The 19,159-nt window shown below is 32.2% G+C and overlaps 1 protein-coding gene across 2 annotated transcripts; it reads left to right on the top strand.

Annotated features, from left to right (window-relative positions):
• Nucleotides 1-2,704: 2,704 nt before the first annotated feature.
• Nucleotides 2,705-12,570, top strand: LOC124357178 (farnesol dehydrogenase-like). 2 transcript variants are annotated; one of them, XM_046808699.1, is made up of 7 exons: nucleotides 2,705-2,886; nucleotides 3,577-3,742; nucleotides 5,916-6,045; nucleotides 8,105-8,225; nucleotides 9,629-9,754; nucleotides 12,392-12,504; nucleotides 12,541-12,570. In XM_046808699.1, exons 1-6 carry the CDS (start codon nucleotides 2,755-2,757, stop codon nucleotides 12,440-12,442), a joined length of 726 nt encoding a protein of 241 aa, XP_046664655.1. In that variant the 5' UTR covers nucleotides 2,705-2,754; the 3' UTR covers nucleotides 12,443-12,504; nucleotides 12,541-12,570. The 2 variants fall into 2 exon arrangements, with proteins under 2 accessions (XP_046664655.1, XP_046664654.1); XM_046808698.1 differs by having other exon boundaries at nucleotides 2,709-2,886; nucleotides 8,105-8,231.
• Nucleotides 12,571-19,159: the final 6,589 nt, after the last annotated feature.

Here is a 19,159-nt window from a genome sequence, read left to right as displayed (position 1 = left end):
CATATGCCATTTTATGTTAAGGGTGACATCCATATAATGACTTTTAAAGTGATATCACGTTTACGAATACTTATTATAGAGAAAATTCACTCTTAAAACCATAAAGCAGACTCAATAAACAACCAGTCCACTGTTAAAATTATTTATAGGACTAATTAAATAGCTTACAACAGTTTTAAATATATCATTGAGTGTCAAAGCTGTTAGCACAGAGTTATAAAATAATAGCCTTACAAATATATTCATTTTTGTTTGTGAAACGTGTCGTTATATTTAATGTTTTACCCTTATTGCAAAATATCACGGAGCTTTGTTATATATGTTGTATAAAATTTAACTTCTATAAGCAAGTAAATATTCAATTTGTAAACTGGTTAAATTCTTATTATGTAATGAAATAGATATAAATTTCCATTTTGAATTACTAGGTACGTAAATGCGTGTGGTCAGTGCGTGAGACCCGCGTTCACCACATATATTACATACATCTGTACTTCTCGCTCCCATTCTCTTGTACTGACTTAATATATCCTGCTATTTAGATATCACAACTTGTTCCAACAAACTCTGACTGTTTGCTTATCAATCCTGCAACCACGATATTTAGGGTCTATTTCCTCTGTATTTAGGCTTGGATGAGTTTCTAACTCATTAATGCGCTCAGTAAGTTTAGTTTCAACAATCCTCTTGAACAGTTTTGTATTCTGTTTCGAAGAAGACGTTCCTACGATCACTTGTACTAAATTTAAATATTAAAAATAGCATCATAACGTTTATATTATACAAGTGCCTCCTACACCGTAACTTACACGCGATAGTAGATTACTTAAATAAAATAAATGATGGTAATTCCTTTAGTATCACGGTGTGTCATCTTGAAAGAAGAATCATCAATTCTTGTCATATATCAATTTCAATATCAAAGGTGAAATAATTATTCAGAACTTATATAAGATATAACAGATATTTAAGAACAGTGGAAACAATTGACTACGACGTTACCATCCTTTATGAAGGACATTGCCGTTCGAATTGACTAACTAGGCTTGGAAGAGAGGTTTTAACTGATTAGTACGTTCTTTCTTTATTTGCTGGATTTTAGTTCATAAGTGATTGTAGAATCGATAGTAAAACAAGTATTACTTTAAACATTACAAGTTGAAAGATACGTTTAGCAATTATCACCTTATATCGACTCAAGTTTGCATTCAAAGTACTAGGGATACTTTTAAAGGTCTTTTCTTTTATCTAAAATAACAAAAATATATTTGTATTTCCACGATTTAAGAAACCTTGCACAAAGCAATGTTAAATAGCTTTTGTAGTCTTAGGGAATAAACACACAAAAATTGTGTCTCAGAAAATAAGCAAAGCCATGTAATTATCTTGAGTGTCTAAACTTTCATTTTAATACTAGGAAGAGGTTACAACAAACCTTGAGAGAAACAATGGCCGCACATCTGAGGCGTCAGGTTTTGAGGCTGATTTACAGATAGCGTAAGACCTGACGATGCCCGAACCATGAAATTTTCTACCAGTACTGTATATGCAGTACTATATTGATATACCCACTCACTCTGCTTTTTTTTAGTTTACCGCTCCATATCTATAATTTTGGGGAATGGGTAGAGTGAGATAAAGCCGAGATAGGTAAACCGACAATTTTTAGCGTCGATTTTTATTAGAATATTTAATGTTCAATGGTACTCCACTCCACAAGTAGGCTACTTTATTTAGTTTAATGTCAAGCAACACATTCCTTACGTCTCTCTGGAAAAGTCAATTGTTAATGTTTTAATTCCAAAAAATCCATATAACATTCATGGTTGTTATTAACACATGGTACTTTTTGAAGAGGTACTTTTTGAAGATGTTCTCCGTTTTCTTCGCTCTAAAGACGCTAATTAACTTTAGTCGGTTAATACTCCCTAAATTGAATGTTCATACGTCTACTAATTTTGGTTAAAATTAATGCATTCAAAAGTCACTTAATGTATTTCTGAGAAACCGCTCTTCTCCCCGTAGCTTTGCCCCTATTTTTAAAAACATTTGTTACCGAAGCTCCGAGAAACTATCCTGAGTGAACATTTATTTCTTACAATATCCCAATATCAAGTTTTGATTGAAATTATATACCTATTCGTAAGATAGGATTGCTGAATTGCATAATGTTCTGGTTATTATGATCCTTTCACCTGGCTTCTTGTTTGCACATAACACGCTGTTAAGATTAGTTCTATAAAACGTTTATGTTCTGAGCTAAACGTCCGATTATCCATGCATCGAACATCCAATTCTCATTTGTGTGTAAAAATGTTATACGAATTCATAATTACTAGCATTAATCGTGATGATAATGTGTTACAAAATACAGTGAAATGGATAGATAGTTATACAAAAAATATGTAATAGTAGTACAGCATAATAATATTTTAAAGAATGCTTACAATCCACACTTGAAAACCAAACACTGTACTAAAACTGCTATTGTTGTATAACATAGATTAAGAATGGAAAACCTTGACATAATGACCTTCAGAAAGGTTAGAAACCCCGTTAGGTAACGTAGATTAAAACTATCAGGTGCAACAATTGCTCAATCAAGACAGTTAAACACTCAGGTAAATTGGCTGTATCTATGTGTAGGAGTGTAGTAATAGTTGTTGTGAGTCGGCTCTGTGATACTGATAAGGTTATCAAAGTTTGTGTCCCAGTAAAACATCGGTCGACCCAGCTCACTAGTGCCAGTGAGAGATGGATAAGTGGAGAGGTAAGGTAGTGCTAGTGACGGGGGCTGCGGCTGGGATAGGGGCTGCCATAGCCACCCGACTGGTGGAGCAAGGGATGATCGTGGTGGGGTTGGATATACAGGAAGACCGGCTTAAGGTATATGATAAATAAGTTTTTTACAATATTGTTCATATTGTACTGTATGACACCTACAGATAAGAATGTTGATGGTTTCCTCGTATTATTTATCTGAATACACTCATGAGAAATCTTGGTAGGCGTAAGGAGTGATTGGAATAAAACTGGATAAAAATATTTTCTGTGATTTGCCTATACACCAGTCTAGAGTTTACAAAAACGTATTTGATCTATTTTTAATTTTAATTTTTTAATGAGTATTTTGAACAAACAATTTTTCGTTTTTGGATTACAAATTTAGGAAATACAAAGATATACACAGACTTTACTCTCAAACCATTTAAAATACTTATATTCTTATGTGTAGTTTTCTAAATAAAAATCAACAACCGTTTTTATGAAAAAGCAAAGTTAAAAGACCGAAATATATTTTAAGAATCATGCCTCTAATGAAGAAATATTTTCCTAATTTTTCATCTTTTCCTTGTTTTTTAGTTGTTGTTTTTACGAAATGAAGAATAAAGTAAGTGTTGGTAATAAAATATTGATAGCAATAGTAATATTTGAAATCGCGTAAATAAAAGTTTTGGAAAATATTTATAGTACGCGTTTCGGTTAATTATATTTCCATCATGTTCCAACACTTAACTTTATAACTTAAAATTATAACTTCTGAAAAATCCACTAATGTACATTGTAATATCTCAGAAGCTAGCGGATAGCCTATCAAGCCAAGGTAAAATGTACGCAGTACAGGCCAACCTCAGGAAGGAGGAAGACATCTTGGCGGCCTTTGACTGGATCGACAACACCCTAGGTGGAGCGGATGTGTTGGTGAACAATGCGGGGCTGCTCTCTAAGAGTTTCATGATAGGCAAGTTATTTGTAGTTGATTTTACCTTAACAATAAAGTATATGTATATCTATCAATTTCTTATCTTTGGTCATTTATTTTTTTTAATCGTCTCAAATGACTCATGCGTAAGTTACGTTGTATACACTGGTATATTCCTGGAAAGCCTTTTGTTGCGTGGTAACTGATGAGCCGTATGAGTTTTATGCTCTTATTATAAGAAATAAACTGAAATCTGCTGAATTTAATATAACTATAATTGATGGTTACAAAATATAGAATAGGCCTTTTACCACTTATAAAATGTACTAGACTCACAGTTTTACACAAATGAAAGGCCCTATATAAGAAATCAAGATTCAAAGGAATAAACTAACTTCTGAACTTCGGTTTTTGAATAAGTCTTATTTGAATAATTCACTAATCCGAGTGTCTATTTATTAGGTAACTGCCCTTCTTTAGCCTCTCATTCACCTATTACAAAAACAATTCTAGATCACAAGGTTGGCCATCTCTTTCATTTTCTCTTCGTCCACCTGCCTCCAGAATCTGATAGTGCTTGCTACTTACGAACTCAAATCACTATTATTTATGTACGAAACTCCCTTTATTACGTCCACCATCCTTACTCATTAACAATGACACCATGCGTTTGTTTCTTTAACTGAAAAAAATTGTCAACTGCTGGAATGGGTACAATAATTCAAAAGCACAGTCCAGCGACTTTTAATCCAGCATGTTTATTTTTTGTCTGCTTCAAAGGGAGTTAAATTCTGACTACATCATGTTTTAGGACATTTTCTAAGGTAGATGAGTAATTATTTATTCACTGAAATCTAAAACGGCGTGAAAAATAATAGTTATTATTATAGAAAATATACTCACCATAAATGTAAGCAATCTGAAGAGAATTGAAAATAATAATAAACATTTTTTACACAGAACAGTTAATTGCATATGACAGGCTCTGTTAATTAAAATTTCACAATTTTAGTAATGGGATTTTTTAACACTTTTAATACCAGCCCAAAGGTATTATCGAAATAATAACAGGCATCGAACATTCATAGAACATTCAAGGAACCGTAAGAATGTCCATATAAAATTTCAGTACAATCGGTCGAAGAGTATTTGCGTAAAAGCAAAACAAACAAACAAAGGCACTTTCACATTTATAATATTATTAACACTACAGTTTTAAGTGCATTCCATTTTGCTTCTTTATTAGTTTGTTTATTAAATTTATAACATCATCAACGGATCCGATGACATCAGATTGGTCTATTTTTGAGGTACAACACACGCGTTAAACCCTCGCTCGAACTTTTACTTGTAGTCTAACACAGTCAAACTCTGATCCAAACTATAGTTAGCAATGGCTCATCCTATAAAATGCCTTAGTGGCAAAGACAGGTGATTCTGGCCTAATTTATAGCGCTTTCATAAGGTAACGCTTATAGCTTTAACATTCTCAAATCAGCCATAGCAAAGCTTCGATTGCACACGCCGATTATGTCCGCTCCACTAGTCAGTCATATAATATTGTATGGAAAACCGATGATCACCTGACGTGATGATATGACGTGATCGTTGAAAGTAGGATGAGTAGATTTTCTGCAATAACTGTGAAAGTCAGAGTTTAGAAAGTCATTCTACTAACCGAACGTTTATTAGAATAAAGATATTTTTTTTGTGGAATGGTAAGTTCAAATGTATATATTGCAATTGCATCCCGTTGTCTAGAGGTAAAGGTAACAAATCCAGGTGAGTACGATGGAGAGCTAAATTTCACTTAAATAGGTCATCAGATAACAGAGGAAAGACATCTCTGAGGAATAAATAGGTAAACTTGCTGGGAGAAGTTAAGATGGCTAGTCTACAAATTGACACCAAAGGTTCCCCAACACAGTTACAGGAAATATTTCTCTGTCAATCGGCGATTTCAATAGGAAACAACACATCTCACTTTATTTATGGGATTAAGAATATGCTTTGCAACAACCTCAATATGATACTGATAATGTAATGAACAACTTCATTTGTATTACGTAAGGTTGTATTTGGAGAAGTAATGTTGGAGATGCAGTGTAAACTTCGAATTTCTTTAGGTTATCATTATAAAATATTGATGTTTATATATAAAAAAGCATATAAAATACTTTAATGTGCTAATGATCAAGCATTTTTTTTAAAGATGGAGATACGGAGAACTGGAGAGCAGTGCTAGAAGTTAATGTACTTGCTGTCAGTATTTGTACCCGAGAGTTCCTCAAATCCATGAAGAAGAGAAATAATGAACATGGTCACGTGATTATGATAAACAGGCAAGTCAGTTACATTTTCTCGCAACTTGATTTATATTTATTTATAGAGATAACTTCATAACATAACAACAGTATCATAAAATATAACACTACTATACTATTAACGGTAAATGTTTTTAGTGTAAAATAGGTGTTGTTAATCATATAATATGGCTATAAGACTATATTCAAAGTAAAAGACGTTTCTGAAAAAGACGTTATGTGGTATATTGTTAAACGCCATTTGCAAAGCAAATTAATTTGTATCAAGCTTTCAAAAGGTTTGTGGCATTCGAACGTCCGCTAATGAAGCAGTGCTGGTATGAGTATGAGATAGTAAAATTGCATACAACCCTTTAAAATACCTTTGGTATAACATCTAAACCACAAATTATATGGAGTTCATGACTCGTATTAAATCGACGTGACTACTATTGGGGTTTAGTTACATTTTCTCGCAACTTGATTTATATTTATTTATAGAGATAACTTAACAGTATCATAAAATATAACACTACTACTATACTATTAACGGTAAAATGTTTTTAGTATAAAATAGGTGTTGTTAATCATATAATATGGCTATAAGACTATATTCAAAGTAAAAGACGTTTCTGAAAAAGACGTTATGTGGTATATTGTTAAACGCCATTTGCAAAGCAAATTAATTTGTATCAAGCTTTCAAAAGGTTTGTGGCATTCGAACGTCCACTAATGAAGCAGTGCTGGTATGAGTATGAGATAGTAAAAATTGCATACAACCCTTTAAAATACCTTTGGTATAACATCTAAACCACAAATTATATGGAGTTAATGACTCGTATTAAATCGACGTGACTACTATGGGGGTTCATATGGAAAGAAACCGTACATTCAATAAACTCCTTCCGAACAATGTAGGAGCATATTAGCATCGACATTGGATGTGGCATGGAGACGTAAACGATATTCAATCCAATATTTGTTTAGTGATACTTATTACGTAGATTTAGTTCTACCTATACCGCCATCTCACGACTATGAAATCTATATATGTAGCTGTGAATTTTATAGGGCCTAAATGTTAATAAACAAAACGCAAGGTAGCTGACATCGAACTAGCTGACAAATATACATGGCTCCTAAAATACTGTGCCCTTTTCATGTGTGGATTTTAATATCACTTCTAGACGTAACAATAGCTAAGTTAAAACCCTCAATGACATTGTCAAGAGAATGGAAGATAAGTATATAATGCCTAGTTAAAAGATGATACTTCAAGGTGTAAACCCTAATATTCTTTGGGTGGAATTAACAGTATAGATTCAAATATCGGAAATAGGAATGATTCCTGATTTATCGTTTAAGATTAAACAATAATGCCAAAATGTAATAAATTTTTTATTTCTTTTTTGAATGTTTAGCAATAATAGACATTATACTATAACAAAAAATATCCCATATAAGTATTGTAATATGTTACAGTCCTGAACTAAGTTTACAACCCGAGTTCAAGAGTTGCGTTGATTGGCGGGTCCTTACAGTTATAACCTCAACAAGGCTAAATATTCCCTGAAGAACCTTTGTAACATTTAGATTTTTCCAATGCCTTTATTTGGAAACATTGACAGACTTGTTTTAGGGCTTATTAAAGAGCAACGGAGAGCAGGATAATTTAGCTATTTAAGCAACGCTATCATGGGTCGACGATTTTTTTATGAACACGACATTGGATCATATTTTAACAATGCCTTCAAACAAGCTGTTTTGTGTGTGTGTGTGTGTGTGTGTGTGTGTGTGTGTGTGTGTGTGTGTGTGTGTTACTATTTTTGTATATTGGTTTGGGGTTTAGTCATTTCTAGACCTCGGACACTCAGAAGGCGTTATGCGAATATAAATGCGTGAAGCATTTCAATCTAAAAAATGAATCTTAAATTCAAATCTAAGGCATTTAAGGATTTAAAAATAGTAGTTAACGAGGATAAAGATATTTTTCTCACCCATCCTGGAAGTAAACAGCACATATATGTTCTGCTTATATTAATGGAGATGTCCGTTGAAATGTAAAATAAAATAAAATAAAATATTATACTGACTACAGTGTTGCAGCTCACACATCTCAGTACCCGATAGGTGGGATGTACTACGCTTCCAAGCACGGAGTCAAGGTGCTCGCGATGTGCTTGCGGAAGGAACTGGCTGACCGGAACAGTACAATCAAGGTTACGGTAATGCAAGCACTTCTTTTTCTGATTATTAATTAAAAGCAATAGATTTTCTGTTTAATTAAAAAAATACTCGTTTTGTAAACAAAACAAGATGTTTTAACGCTCCAAAAAATTTAGTTTTTGGAGCACAAAGCTCAAGATATGTAAATTTATCAACATGTAGTAAATTATATCATTCTTTATAAACCATAAAACATAAAATATGACTGAATATTAAAAATGATGCACTTTGTTCTTCATATACGAGCTAGACCTCTTAAGTGAAATACCGGATACCTCTACCAATCATTTCTTTGGAAGCATTATTTATTGTGGATATATTGAAATTATTCTAAATATTATAATTTTTAGACGTGGTCTATTACGTAGAATTTTATTTTAAGCTTCAAATTCAATCATTGTCCGTTTGCAATATAACTTCATGTTGTGTTAATTGTGCGCGACCTCTTGGGTGTTTGTAGTATATTATGAAACATATTTTAGATTTGAATCAGTTATTAAATACCTTCACAAACAATAAAGTACAGCATTCACAAGTATTAAAAGCATGTTTCTATCAACTCCTATCAAGAAAGGTAGATCTATCTGGTAAGGCTAACAATCAATAACACATTTGTATGATTTTTAGCACAGTAATCAATAGTTCATTGTGCTCTAAAAATAATAGGTTAATAAGGGACCTGCTGTAGTACTGGGTGACTTTTTAAGTCAGCCATCATTTTGAGGTTCAATACCTTAAATGTAATATGACAATAAGCTATAGATAAGGAACCATTCCTTTAGTTTGAAGGTATTTAAAAATATATATTATCAACCTTTTAATATTTGCTGTCAATTTAAGTTTTTTCTAATATAACACCCTGTACATTGTTATTATTTTCAATACAAAAAGTTATTTTAAGCCTCTTTTTTTGGGACCTTTGTGTACTTCCCTCAATAACGGACGTGTGCCGGTTTAAACAATGCTGATAATCCTAATAGAGTTTAAATTTTACGTCCAATTAAATATTCTCAACTAAAAATAAAAATAATCTAAAATTAGGAAATATTTCCTTGTTTTTAACATATTTATAAAGGTATAAACGGAAAAGGATTAGTGTTATGTGTGTTTCCTTTAGTTCAAGTCTCAAAAGAAAATGGCATGCTGCTCAATTAAAAACTTTTATTTACTTATAAAACCTATCCAGCAACAACACGGTTTTGTTAGTAAAAACCATAAATTTCTGCACAATGCACAATGATGGCTCATTAAAAAAACACATTGTATATATTTTACACTTATTCTATGGTAAGTATAAATGAAGCATAATGGAAAATGTGCTCTAGTACTGTAGCGATACGAAACACTGCAATTGTTGGTGTTGTATTCTTGTTCAAACCTAACTTTTCTTTTCTAGTGTGTGAGCCCCGGCAGGACGAGAACGGATATCGCTGGAACTCCTCCTCCAGAGTGGATAGCCATGGAGGCCAGCGATGTTGCAACAACCGTAGTGGATGTCCTCTCTGCATCACCTGTCACACAGGTAGCCGAATCTCGGTCCTCTATAGTCCACCAGAGCCATCATATTTATAAATTTTAGATAAACTACAGGTTTCCAGATTTTGGACCTAGAGGACTCATATTATTAGAAATATAAACACAAAATTACGAATATTCTTCTTCAAGCAGCGCCCATATCCCGCCAAAATGTCTATAAACGGAAAGTAATAAGTTGATTCAACTGTAATTTGAATCAACTCAATAAGTTAAGGAACCAAAACAGTTTTATTTCGTTAGCGTTGTTAGTTTTTTCTTTTGTTTTTGTTTTACCCAACTTGGCCTCCTAAATACAGCCTCATTTACCCGTATGTTTTATGTCTGCCTGTATGATAAATCATAGAAAGTTCCTATAGACTGGAACTTAGTTAATAGATTCCTCTTCATCCAAGGAAGAATCCTATTGCTTTTTGGGTCAAAAGGTTTACAATCCAATCCGTCCGTGTGTCTGTCTGTATGTTTGTAAATGTTTAAATCCACTGGATTTGTTCAACTAAATCTTGAAATAATTATCAGGCTCCGTTAACCAGGAATTTCAGCATGACACTCAAAGGTCAGTGTAAATACTTTCTTCTTAGTAAGATTCAAGAGCCTGTGCTCAAAAAGAATTCAACTGATGATATTTTTTATACTTTGACTTTTTTAATATAATTTAAATCTGTAATTGTCTCCTAAAAACAAAACAAACTGTCGTAGGAGAGTGCAGGATGTCTGTAAATTGCAGTTTGACTTTCCTCCAGATTGAGAGAACACTACATTCTTTAAAGAATCACCATCAAGGAGTTAACTTCTAATGAACTGAAAATTCATTAGTGAATATGTTTTAAAACAATTTCGGATTAGTTTAAGCTAATAGTTTTTTTTTTCAAGGAAGTTTATATCGTTTTAATGATTTTGTCTTCAAGATTATGGAGTGCGAAAGTATTACGATCATATTAACGTGTCAACATTGAGTTCTTTTTCCATCAGTGGTGTTCAAATAAGACATATAAACTAATAATTACACATCCAAACTAATAATGTATACTCAGCTTTACATTTAGAGATGAAATCGGCTTAATCAGAAGCGGTGTTTTATATACATTTTGTTTAGTTAAACCAGTTTTTTGAGATATAAATTTTACCTGTATTATATAGCAAGGAAATATTTATTTAATTATATCATCCATAAATTAAAAAATTCTCTCTTTGTGTGGCTTTGAATACAATAATTGTATCCTACATAGAATATACTTATATTACATACATATTATATTACATACAATTAAATTTTCCGATTCAGCATATTCTAAAGCGTAACATTCAAACTTCAAGGCTGAAAACTATAAACCAACAGTGTTGATTGTAAATCCCACGTAAAAAACCGAAACCGTTAAGTGTAAACTCACAGATTCTTAAACTTTATGCTTGTCCAAAAATAATTAATACAATATAGTATTACATTTCACTAGCAGTAAAAACTGTCTGAAATCTCCCGTGTAGTATTGATCTGGATAAGAACAGTACAATGGACCAGCTCTGCACACAATTGAAGTCCATCTCATTGTTCTCAAGTTTCTAGGTTGCAACTTTTCGGGAACACGGCCTTTTGATATGATCGCTGTTCAAAAACATCACTCCAGCTCAGAAACCAACAGTCCATTGAAAGTATAGTCATAAAAAAGACCTCCGTCAAGAAACTGTACCCTTAAAACTAATTAGTAAATGTTGGGAAAAGTTATGAAATTTTTTTATAACGAATCTATTAAAAGCTACAGATGACAACTGTAGAAAGAATATGGGATCATATCATAATTTTACGTTTGGTAAATTTACAATACTAATGTTGTTTTAATTAATGTGCAGATTTTTCAGAAAGCGAATTTATGGTCCCCTAAAAATGTTAGGTTCAAATACCAATCCTCTATTCTGATCACTCATATTTTAACTCTTTGATTACACTTTTGCTCTTTAATTATACTTATAGTTTCTAAGTACAGTTATTTACGAAATGAGGGCGTTTCTTTAATTCATTGCATAATACAGAATAGGCTTGCTCATATTGCTGTTGGATTCAGAACTTACATTATTTTACTTCACTCTCAAGTTTCTTCGGTCTTTAGCTTAAAAGGTTGCGTTAGTTTGATCAACTATGAAGCGCCAATGCTAGAACATTCTTATAGACTTGTTTACTGGAAGTATAGTGTTTCGTGAAAACATTTGATTTTCTTAAAACGTCATGCAATGAGCTAAAAAAATAGATCTTCTTCAAGATTGGTTTAGTTTGTGAATATAAACTTGTACAGTATATATCGAGTACTGTTCATCGGAATCGGAATGAAAGGTTCTGATCAGGCATAGGTTACGTACACAGAAGAAAATATATTAGAAACCTATTCTAATTAACTAATGGCATACATACCGTAAATATTTTGAGTTAGAGGTTAAAGAGTTGCATTGATGACTGAAGAATCAGTTTGATACTGATGGCATATACATGTCCATTGTTTAATATACCTTTACTGATAAATATTTCTGGGATGGGAAAGCGAAGTTAAAAAACGAAATATTCTTCATAGATTGTACCAATAATCCTGCTGTTTTGTATTGCTGTAGGTTTAACCAAACATACATTGTGTTCCAGATTTGTGAAGTTATTATGACACCAGTTCCAACGAAGTTTACTATTTACTGAAGATGGTAAAAAAGGTTATCATCCTTCTGTCAAGACTTCTGTATTATAACTTATATACATATATATATATATATATATATATATATATATATATATACACACATGATAAATCTTCTTCACTGCTTAAACGGACATTATTTTTGTACATACCTCCATGATGTCAAATTTAATTAATTGTACACATGCACTTGAGCCATACCAATGTCTTACTCTTGGTATATTTTAAATGGTATGTTCATGATCCAGCAATTTATCAAAAGTATAGAAAGGTCTCCACGAGAACTTCATGGTTAATATTGTATATATTTAAACTGTTGGCGATGAACTAAAGAGTATATTCATCAACATATCAGAATTACATATTTAAAAATGAACTAATTCTGAATATCACCTTATACCAAACACTATACAAAATAATTAATTCCAATCAAATATGTACTCGTATCATACCATTTGAACTATAGTGTGTTAATTGTGAAAATTTCTCTAGCATTAGTGAAGAATAAATATTATTATTATTAAACTCAGTGTAAATTATGTGTAAGCCTTTAAAGTACAATCAGGTTTTCACTGTGCGAAATTGTATTATCCCGATTAAATTGTTCTTAAGAAAGTACACTATAATATTTTATACCAATAGTAGCTTTTTTAAAGTAACACTATTAACAGTATCACTTTCTGTACATTTAGCTGTAGTATTGACAATTTTTATTGAACTTGAATATATAACGTACATGTAAAGTATATTTTGAGACTATCTAATGTAAATTACGTTTTCGCCACACACGATCTTGTAGCGTGGAAATCATGTGTTCTGATAAATTAATATGGATGTTACCTACCTGCTACATTAGGTTCTCCAAGATGGCGTATACAGATTTACCTAGGGTACAGCAAGATGGCCAGAGCTTCAGGGGCTACACTAATCACCCATTACAGTGTCTTAAGTACCAGTGCTCGTATTTTCACACCTCTTTATCTTCACATTCATCTGTTATAATTTTAACTCCTTTTATGTTACTGGCAGTTAAAAAGCATTGCCATGCATGTATGTCCGTTCTAAAAGATAGACTATGTTCCATTTCTCAACCATCTCTAAATTTTAGCAACATTTTTCTAAGATTATTAAAAGAAGAAATTCCGTTAAATCCTGTAAACTGTAAATCAAATTTTATCGTATATTGTTTTAAGTCCTAATTACTTTAAGATATTACCATTAGTTTCAAGTTTTAATTTTAATCGCAACGTAATTATGGTAGGAAGAGTTAATTTAATACGAATGTTGAGTTTACCACCAGTTCACCCTCCTAGTGCTGCGTCTGGAATCTGACAATTGTGCACCTGTCTCTTACAATGGGAATACCTTTTCACCTACATTACACTATATGTTGTAGTCCAAGTGTCTCTGAAACGATCTGAAACGAAGAATTTTTTTTGACGTGACAACGTCTTAAATTAGGTTGCGGCTCGGAGTCACTCATGAAAAAGTGTAACGCCCGGTAACGTTACGATGCCCGTCCAGTGGGTCCGCCGCACGGGATCCGCACGGGATAAAGCAGATAACTGTGGGTCCGCCGCACGGGATAAAGCAGATAACTATGTTTATTCGTGAAAATGTGGAGTGCTTAGATTCGTCATTTACAACAACTACAACAATAAAGGTAAATAATTGTACACTGATATCTCATTATCGTAAACTATGATTGATTGATTAATTGTTAGATTGACACAATAGTTGAGAAACTGAGTTTATAGGTTATGTCATACTATTGACAAATGTTGATAGTGTTAAGTAAATTATTTGTTTAAATCACTCTGCAATCAATCGTAGTTCAGTCGATTGAGAAGAAACAGCGCGTATTGCTAGTCAAACATTTAAAATAACAAATTATAACCTCTAACCTGTCATAACAGTGCGACCAAACAAACGAACTAAACCGACCAATCACCACGCGCGGAGTTAGAATTTAACTGTGTTTAGCAAGAATTTCAAATTCCAGTTTTAGTAAATGTTTTATTCAACTTTACCATTTACAATAACAAATTTTAATTAATTTCAAATTATGTACAATGTTTTAGTAAACAAAATATATTTCTATAGTTAAAATTTGTGCAATTCTTATTTTCATTCAATTCCTTGTTCCTATTGTGCAATTTAATAATATTCATATCAATAAATATTCTACCGAGAAAAAGTAAAATCTTCTGTCACGTAAAATCTTCGCCCGTAAAACCGACTTTACAGGCAACCATAATTTTTTTAGATTCTTAATCACTTACTTTTTTGGATCTCTTCAGACGAACATAACTCATTCCATGAGTCAAGTCAGTGCGTTAGATTTCAGACGCTGCACTAAGACGAAGGTGAACCGAAGCTAAAATCGTGTTTTCCTATTTGTTCATATTTTTAACATAATCTCTTACATTTGATGGTATTCTAACCGGTTAAAGTTCTTTTGTCTTAACAAGTTTGTAGAAGCAATAAAAATGTCCTTTAACGCAGTTCGTAGAGTTCTTACATTTACATTACAGAAATGTCTTTTCTGTATTGCCTATCATGATTTTACTTACCACTTTCCGTTACATCAAGTTAGTGGAGCATATTAAAATTAAGCTATAAACTAAAAACACGGACTATTTCCAGTTAGATTCGTTCGAGTTAGACAAGTTAGTACGTTCGTAATGTAATGAGCTAACAAACATTATTTATCTACCACTTCGATGCCTTTTAATCTTTCTTGGAATGTTGCCAACCAGGAAGCAAAACATAGTACTAGAGTGAAGTTGGATAAAGACTATGTTACAGGGTACAATGACTTTGATGTAAACACAACAAATCCCAGAGGCTAGAGGGTATCACCTTATCGTTGACTTTATTACCGACCCATTTACCGCATGTGAGGCGCTTCTCAACCTCCATTGTGGATTACTGAACTATCATCAGTCTGTGTCTTTACTTTGCTATGAACCACTGTATACAAATACATAAGTAAACAGAATACACTGTAGTTATGAAAACGTCCTTTTCATAACCAAGCGATACATTGAATTACCAACTCGTGTTTTGAATTATTTATGTTGTAAAAAGAAAACCATAGTTCAATTGTGGAGCATTGTTATGACGATACATGAAATACATATGTTACAATTGCATCTAGTAAGTTGTTTTAACTTAGAATACATTTACGAGATCTTAACCCCAACGATTTCATGAGGGTATTCCAGGGGTAAACCCAAGCCCTTCTTTTTGTGGATATTTTATACCACCTACACCACCCAGTGTGTCAGTCTAAAAAATAATAATAAGAACTACTATAATATATGGCTGACAAAATTTGTCAGCCATATATTGTTAGATTTAAAATCACTATGAGCTTTAATAGTATACATCATTAATTTAAGAATAAATCTGACGAGAACAGATATGGGCTTTGGTCTTAAATTCTGTGACACTGGTCAGAAGAACGAGATTATTAGTTTTTTTATATTATAAAAACTTCAAACTTAAAAAGCCTATATCATGTAAACCGTTTAGATTTAACTTTTATTTGGATTAAGTGTGTTTCTATACTGAACTTTTCCAATTAAAGAATATGTTAGTGTACGGATACACTAACGATAATAATTATAACATTATTGTGTAATGACTATATTCTGTGTGTTTGCATGCGTTATTTAGAGCAGAATTACCTCAGAAATTTTCATAACAATTGAAAACTCATCGATGGTGTGCGCTAAAGCTTAGTATTTTCCGTTGTAGAATATAATTATACAATAGTTTTGGAGAAAAATAAATACTTATTCTTTAAAATGAACTTTTTTATAGTATTATTCAAGAATATATTTGAATCAAAGTAACAAAAAATACTATATAGAAACCTTAAATGTTTTAAAGACCTCGTATTTTTCTTTGCGGATACGCTTAAACAAATTTCAAAGAATTTTAACTGCTTTTGCAGGTTAAATTTTGATAGTTTTATTTCAATTGCAGTCTTTAGCCTAATAGGATGGAGTCATCTCCGTCCGAAAAGATTTTTTTAAGTTGGCAGCAAAGAAGCTCAAAACGAACTCTGCACAGTTTCTTCGTCAGAGATACCTAGATTAAACATATAGCGTAATCTAGGCTAAGTGGTAATCTCATAGTCTCATCAGCCACACAATAGAGATTTTAGACGCAATTTGAGATCAGGTGCACAAGTCAGACTCCAGTCGCTGCACTAATAGGAAGGTGAACTGGAGCTGACTCAACATTCAAACAACATCAATCTGTCCCGCTATAGCTACGTTATGTGTATTGTGGTGTTTTTATGTTATTACTATTCATGTTAGTGGGTGTGTGTGAATTATCTTTATAAAAATTCCATAAGTACCTAAAGTCTCGTTCTTAAGTTAAGGACACATTGGAAATAAGTATGCATAATTATCCAATAACTTATGCATTCACAACTTTCAAGGCCTTCAAATAAAAGCTGCAATACCTGTGTACTGTAATGCCTGGCAGGTCGCGTTTTTCATTAGTACGGCATCGGCAGTAGATATGAGGGTTTAGAGAACGGCACAAGAATACTGTTATATTTGTCTGGATTTAGAAAAACGTATTTCTACTTGCAAACATTTCCAACAGTTTTGAGACAGAAGAAACAATGTGATGATAACACTGAAGCAGAAATCAATACATGTACGAGTACAATAGTGGACTACAATTGTACTATTCACTCGTAGATTGTGCTGTCTATATTTACTCTTCTTTATATTGGACTCTTATCTAGGCCGCTTTATACTTGGTGTTAGATAACAATGTTAACATGTGATATCTAGATTTATGAACATGATTACAAATATTAGTAGAAACTCTATACAATGTGCGATAATTAAATTAATGAATTGTATTACTGATTATCAATACGTAACATTAAGACACTGCTATATTAAACATATTTTGAATTAACTATATCATTTTTTTAATAGACCAGGGGATCAATATACCTAAGTTAACCTAAAATACGCATATCTTTATGCATTCCAGATTCCTCATATATTACTGTTAAGCTTGAATTAATTTCCTGCCATAAGAACTGAACGATAACTGAAGTTACTGACAAAATAGACGGAAAAAGCCGCAAGTGTAACAAGAGATTAGTAAACTGAATTATCTTAAAACTTATTATTTCGTTCGTAAAAATAAATCTCCTGCAGAAGTTAAAAGTGATTTATATGAACACAGTACTACGTGATGTAAAACCGTTATATTTTATGCTTAAATTAATTGATCAATAAAATAATCAACTTTATCATCCAAAGTAAGGAATATCAATATAGTTTCCAAAACAAAAAAACTTTTTTCGCTGAAGGTTATTTTTTATTAATCACTATTTCGAATATATACATAGCTAAACAGTTCACGTAACCAAATTACTAATCGATGTGTGGAACAGTAAACCACAATCAAGCTTTGTTTGTTTGTCCCAAGAGAACTGGCTTTCAACGTAAACCGAACAAACTTGTTTGGGTGTAAGTATATTTATCACATCTTTATGAATAGCTATTTCCAATTTACACAAAGCAATTATTATATAGTTCTCGTAACCGATGTTCTTCTAATCGATGTGGAGAATAGTCAAGCACAGTTAATGCCTCCAGCTGTGTTTGTTTGAACCCAAAGAACTGGCTTTCAACCTAACCGAACAAATATTTTTGGCTGTGGTATATTCACCACATCTTTAAGAATAACTATTTCCAATTTACACATAATTACACAGTTCACGTAACCACGAAACTAACCGGCGCAACGCGACGTGCAGAGTAGTCAAACACAGTAAACGCCTGAAGCTGGGTTTGTTTGTCCCCATATGTCTGGCTTTTAGTGTAGACCAAATCCAGCCAGTGTTTCAATTTGATATTTAGACAATATACTTCATTGTATGGATTCATGAACCAACTAACCTGGCTAATAAATCATAAAATATTATTTAGACTTTAGCTTATAATGTACAGCTTAGAAGGTTGCCGGGAATTGTATACCAATATCCATTATTCGACAACATAAATACATACTTTCCCAAAAATAATATATTAGTCTAAGGTACTTAAAAAACTTACTTATTTAAAATATTGTCTTGTATCTTTTGCTTACCTTTTTGATAAAGTGAACGTACATAGACTCTAAGACCAAGATATTTAATTTGAAAGCGTGGTATCCCAATTACCAATTCCTAAGATCAAAGACAAAAGAATCATAAATTCAATACACAAATAAGTTTTATTGCCTTATTATTTATGAAATAAACACTTATTCTGTGCTATGTATTTATGTGTTATCTGGAGTGATAAAATCTGACTTTTAAATGGCAAAGTGTGTTGTAAACCTTATGTCTTAACACATTGAAAACTCTGATTTACTGATACAGTGACTTTGGTAATAGAATAAAAATTACTTTACTTTATATTATAAGTAGACGTAATTAAAATATGCGTTTGAATCATAAATTTTATTTCATTAAATATATAAAAATAAGTTGGAGTACGTGATCGTATACTTAAAGAACTCCCAATTGTAATACACAATCCTTTGTGTAATGAACAAGAGGTACGAATCGGGATCAAAGAAGGAATTATAACGAGTTCATCAAATATCCCTTCATCAAACAATTCTCAATCATTGTTGGAACACTCATAATGGGAAAAAGAACAAAGGCGGGATGTCTGTTTCAAGTCAGA

The sequence above is a fragment of the Homalodisca vitripennis genome, chromosome 3 (assembly GCF_021130785.1).
Source record: "Homalodisca vitripennis isolate AUS2020 chromosome 3, UT_GWSS_2.1, whole genome shotgun sequence".
Lineage (NCBI taxonomy): Eukaryota > Metazoa > Arthropoda > Insecta > Hemiptera > Cicadellidae > Homalodisca > Homalodisca vitripennis.
Note: the sequence above shows the minus strand (reverse complement) of the source record. Positions and strands in the feature narration are given on the sequence as shown.

Bases quoted from the DNA above. Each gene is read 5' to 3' on its own strand.
- LOC124357178 (XM_046808698.1), top strand. From the start codon at position 2,755: ATGGATAAGTGGAGAGGTAAGGTAGTGCTAGTGACGGGGGCTGCGGCT. The intron at 2,887-3,576 runs GTATATGATAAA...GTAATATCTCAG, and splicing joins TACAGGAAGACCGGCTTAAG to AAGCTAGCGGATAGCCTATC. The intron at 6,046-8,104 runs GCAAGTCAGTTA...TACTGACTACAG, and splicing joins CACGTGATTATGATAAACAG to TGTTGCAGCTCACACATCTC.